The 5000-nt window shown below is 46.4% G+C and overlaps 1 protein-coding gene across 1 annotated transcript in view; it reads right to left on the bottom strand.

Annotated features, from left to right (window-relative positions):
* The window catches only part of LOC143301401 (uncharacterized), a 39246-nt gene that overhangs the window by 21818 nt on the left and 12428 nt on the right, over positions 1–5000 (bottom strand). The window contains exon 3 of the mRNA XM_076615650.1: positions 949–1101. Within this exon, the coding sequence (XP_076471765.1) occupies positions 949–1101 (153 nt within the window). The remainder of the gene's footprint in view (positions 1–948; positions 1102–5000) is intronic.

Genomic DNA, 5000 nt, shown 5'->3' with positions numbered 1-5000 from the left:
TTCGTTTCCTGTGTCATTCAATCAGATTTCAGACGCACACACATACACACTGTGCCTGTGTAGAGGAGAAGAGATGACTGGCCATACTGAGTGAGTTAACCTGTCACCCTGTATTCTGACTACAAACCTAGACAAATGAAATGAAATGAAATTATGGTGCTTAGAGCCTCGCCAACCACTAAGGCCATCTCAAGGCTATCGCCGCGTTAATAACTACTACAGGGGTAAAAAAAACAACAACAATAAAAACGAGTCACCACTTCAAACTTTCCACTCCAAAGTTTAAAAAAAAACTTCCATAGTTTAAAACCTTCAAATCTGGTTTAAAATGTTCACTTCTTTTAAGAAGTCCATCAGCACCCACGGAGGGACATCACGAAACAAGGTCTTCAAAGAAACTGCCGTGTAATGTCTGTGTCTAACGTCATGCAGATCCCAACAGTCAAGGAGCACGTGTTTCACGGTGAGAGACTCATCACAGGGAATACATTGAGGGGCCTCTTCCCCCTTTAACAAGTAAGAATGAGTAAAAAAAAAAAAAGTGTGCCCCCCACGCAGTCTGCACAGAACAGACTCCTCCTTTCTGTTCTTCACCCCAACCTAGACAAACCCACCCCCACCTGTCCCCCCCACACCCCCCCTTTCTGGTGTATAAGCATGCAGGTGACGAAATGCGCATGTTAAAAAGATCCTGTGATACAGCTCAGCGTTCAGAAACAAGAACATACCCAGTATTGGCAGTATGCACACCCCTGAACTGATGTATGAGAATGAGAGTGTGCATGACTGAAACCTCACTGAATGACAAAGGAAACGAAATGATGAGCGCCCAGTGACGCATCAGTGCCGTCCGGAACATACACACACATACTCACACACAAACACACACACACACACTCACACACACACACACACACACACACGCACCACATCCTCCTCCCTCCCTACCTCTCAGAATGCCGTGTTCGATGTCGTCCGGGGTGAAGGTGAAGCCCCCTATACTGTAGGCCACAGTCTTGAAGAAGTGCGGCACCTTCAGCACAGAGTCCGGCAGCTTGGCCTGCTCCACCAGGCCATGGATCGTCAGGGCATTGTAGACGTCTGGTGCCGGGTTAAGGAATTGTGTGATATATACATGTGTGCTTTTGTCCGGATTCCTTTTTTATCAAGCGTGGAATCACAGTGAGAAAGTGGCAAGGGATGGTGTGTAAAATAATGATAAAATAATAACTGCAAGGAGAAGAAATAATAGAATTCATCAGAAGAAAATAAGTAATAATAAGAAGAAGAAGAAGAAGAAATACAACATTAATAGTGATGATGATGATGATGATGACGGTGATGTTGATGATGATGATGATGACGGTGATGCTGATGATGATGATGATGATGATGATGATGGTGATGATGATGATGTTGATGATGATGATGATGACGACGGTGATGTTGATGGTGATGACGATGATGATGATGATGTTGATGATGATGATGTTGATGATGTTGATGATGATGTTGACGATGATGATGATGATGGTGATGATGTTGATGATGATGGTGATGATGTTGATGATGATGGTGATGATGATGATGATGATGATGATGATGATGTTGATGATGATGATGATGATGTTGACGACGATGATGATGATGATGTTGACGATGATGATGCCTTGAACTCTGATCCCTGGCCAACACTGGATCAGAAGTCACGGCCTTGAACCCTGATCACTGACCAACACTGGATCAGAAGGCAAAATGTTCAGGGCAGTCCAGTGATTCTACTACACCTATAAAGTTTAATATAGGAGCACACACACACACACACACACACACACACACACACACACACACACACACACACACACACACACAAGAAAAGACAGATAAATGTGTGTGAAGGAGAGTCAGGAGGGATTAACCCCTTGAATACCCAAGGATGGAAATTTCCATCTGCTTCATTGTTAAAAAAAAAAAAAAATCCCATCATAAAATCATTAAATTCATGTGAAATAGCCACTATTGGACAGTGTGCTCATTTTCCTTTCAGAAAAGTATAGATCATATATATACTTTCTGTTTAGTAGTTTGCGTGCCAGATTTATTACCTTTTTAACCCTCCGTGACCAAACTTTCCCTTGGCAAATAGCTGTCACTGAGCATAGAACAGGCTTGGCACTGAAAGGGTTAAGGAAGGACACCCCTGTCTGGACCACACTTCAGCGTCCTCCATGCTCGCCTTCACTGCTGGGGGGGAATCGCAGCCCTGCATTCCTTGTCCCTCCATTTCTCTCCACCAGTCCATGAACACCTACCCACCATACTGGTAACCACCGCAGATGACGATGCATACGTGTCCAGTTCCTTAGAAAACCCCGTGTGATCGGTTATCTCTCTGATGAATGAGGGGGGTGGGGGGGTGGGGGGGGGGGAATCAATACTGGGCAAAATAAAATACAACAGCTCACGTTACCCAGGCATTCTATAAAAGGTTAAAGGTCTCATATCCTTTTACGACCACCACCACCGGAGCAGTGAATCCATAGCCACTGTGTCCAGGGCTCGGAATAGGAAGGCTGGGGGCCCAATCCTCTCCTTCCGTTGTTTCTCCCTTCACCCTTCCATGAACTCCAACCCACAACCATACTCTAACCTGCACAGATGATTATTCATAAGCGTCATGTAACCACTCCCCTTCGAAACCCCATGTGATCACTCATCTCTCCGCGGAATGAGATAAGAAAGAAAGAAGAAAAAAAATCCATAAAGGGCAAAACGGCATCTTCTTTTACCCAGACAATCTACGTGGTTGATGAAATCCGAGGCGCCAGCCATCTCATCTCAGAAGAACAGATAAACGACCTTGCAGTTCTCTCGAAGAAAAGTCAATCCACTGCAGGTGATAAAATGTCTTTCAATGTGGCAAGCAGTCACGAGGGGCGTGACAAATATATTCGTGGCTATGAGTTGAAATCAACACAGACAGACCGACCGCAGATGTTTTACTTTTCACTGCTTCGTCTTCATGAAGAAATCGATTATCAACATCCATTCATCCATGGTGGGATTCAGATAAATCAAGAATTCTATTTCAACCCCAAGATCGTGTATGTCAAGAAGGCAATTCGCTGTGTTGAACAAGATGGAAACAACAGACATTTCTCCATTTTCATGGACACATCTCTTTAAAATCCATTTTCCTGCACTGGCAGTCGATTTCCAGTGAATATAAAAAAATCTACAATGTTTTTAATCATTGTATTCTAATTCAGATTATGAAAAAAGAAGTGCTGTCGATGTTACGTAACTGTATCATAATCATAAACAAATAAAACTAAGCATGTGTGTGTGTGTGTGTGTGTGTGTGTGTGTGTGTGTGTGTGTGTGTGTGTGTGTGGATGCACGGCTATGACACATGTACACAGAATAAATAATACTATTATTCAAAGAAAGATGAAGACCACCCTGACATCAGACTACAGGGAGAACTGTACACACGGGATGCACATGTTCATGCAGACAGACAGGCAGACAGGCAGACACAGACACACACCGAAACACACACAGTGACACACACACACACACACACTGAACACACACACACACACACACACACACACACTGCATCACATTCCACACTCAAACCAGATGCTGTCAACAGCACCAATTATTGCTCCCCAATGATTTCCCTCTAACATGAACAGAAATCAATTTCGCCGTCTGGAATCCGGCCATTACAGAAAACTGTACACCAAAGGTCACGGACAGACAGAGAGGTAGGCATGGACTGATGAAGGAGGAATGGACAGACAGACAGATGGACGGACAGACAGATGGATGTATGGACAGACAGCAGGTAGGAATGCAGACAGACAGACGGAGGGACAACCAAACAGAGGGATGCACAGACAAACAGACAGAGGGATGCACAGACAGACAGAGGGACAAACAGACAGAGGGATGCACAGACAGACAGACGGAGGGACAGACAGACGGAGGGACAGACAGACAGAGGGACAAACAGACAGAGGGACAAACCGACAGAGGGATGCACAGACAGACAGACGGAGGGACAAACAGACAGAGGGATGCACAGACAGACAGACGGAGGGACAGACAGACAGACGGAGGGACAGACAGACAGAGGGACAAACCGACAGAGGGATGCACAGACAGACAGACGGAGGGACAGACAGACAGAGGGACAGACAGACAGAGGGATGCACAGACAGACAGACAGACGGAGGGACAGACAGACAGACAGAGGGACAAACAGACAGAGGGATGCACAGACAGATGGAGGGACAGACAGACAGAGGGACAGACAGACAGAGGGATGCACAGACAGATGGAGGGACAGACAGGCAGAGGGACAAACAGACAGAGGGATGCACAGACAGAGGGACAAACAGACAGAGGGATGCACAGACAGACAGACAGAGGGACAGACAGACAGAGGGATGCACAGACAGACGGAGGGACAGACAGAGGAATCCACAGACAGAGGGATGCACAGACAGAGGGATGCACAGACAGAGGGACAAACAGACAGAGGGATGCACAGACAGAGGGACAGACAGACAGAGGGATGCACAGACAGACAGACAGACAGACAGAGGGACAGACAGAGGGATGCACAGATATACAGAGGCACGCAAACAGAGGGATGCACAGATACACAGAGGCATGCAAACAGAGGGATGCACAGACAGACAGACAGCAGGTAGGCATGCAGACAGACAGACAGACAGCAGGCAGGCAGATTGATGGATGGAGAGAACGACAGATGGACAGACAGGAAGACAAGATGGATTGACAGAACAGCTGGACAGATGGAGAGGCAGGCAGGCAGGCAGGCAGGCAGACAGACAGACAGACAAGCAGGCAGGCATACTGGCATACAGGCCTACAGACAGCTGGTCAGACAAGCAGACAGAAAAACAGCCAAAGGGACGGTCAACAGACACACACACAGACAAACGGTTGAACAGACAGACAGACTG

This window comes from Babylonia areolata, chromosome 27 (assembly GCF_041734735.1).
Source record: "Babylonia areolata isolate BAREFJ2019XMU chromosome 27, ASM4173473v1, whole genome shotgun sequence".
Classification (NCBI taxonomy): Eukaryota; Metazoa; Mollusca; class Gastropoda; order Neogastropoda; family Buccinidae; genus Babylonia; species Babylonia areolata.
The sequence above is the reverse complement of the archived record's forward strand: the minus strand, read 5'-3'. Positions and strand labels throughout refer to the sequence as shown.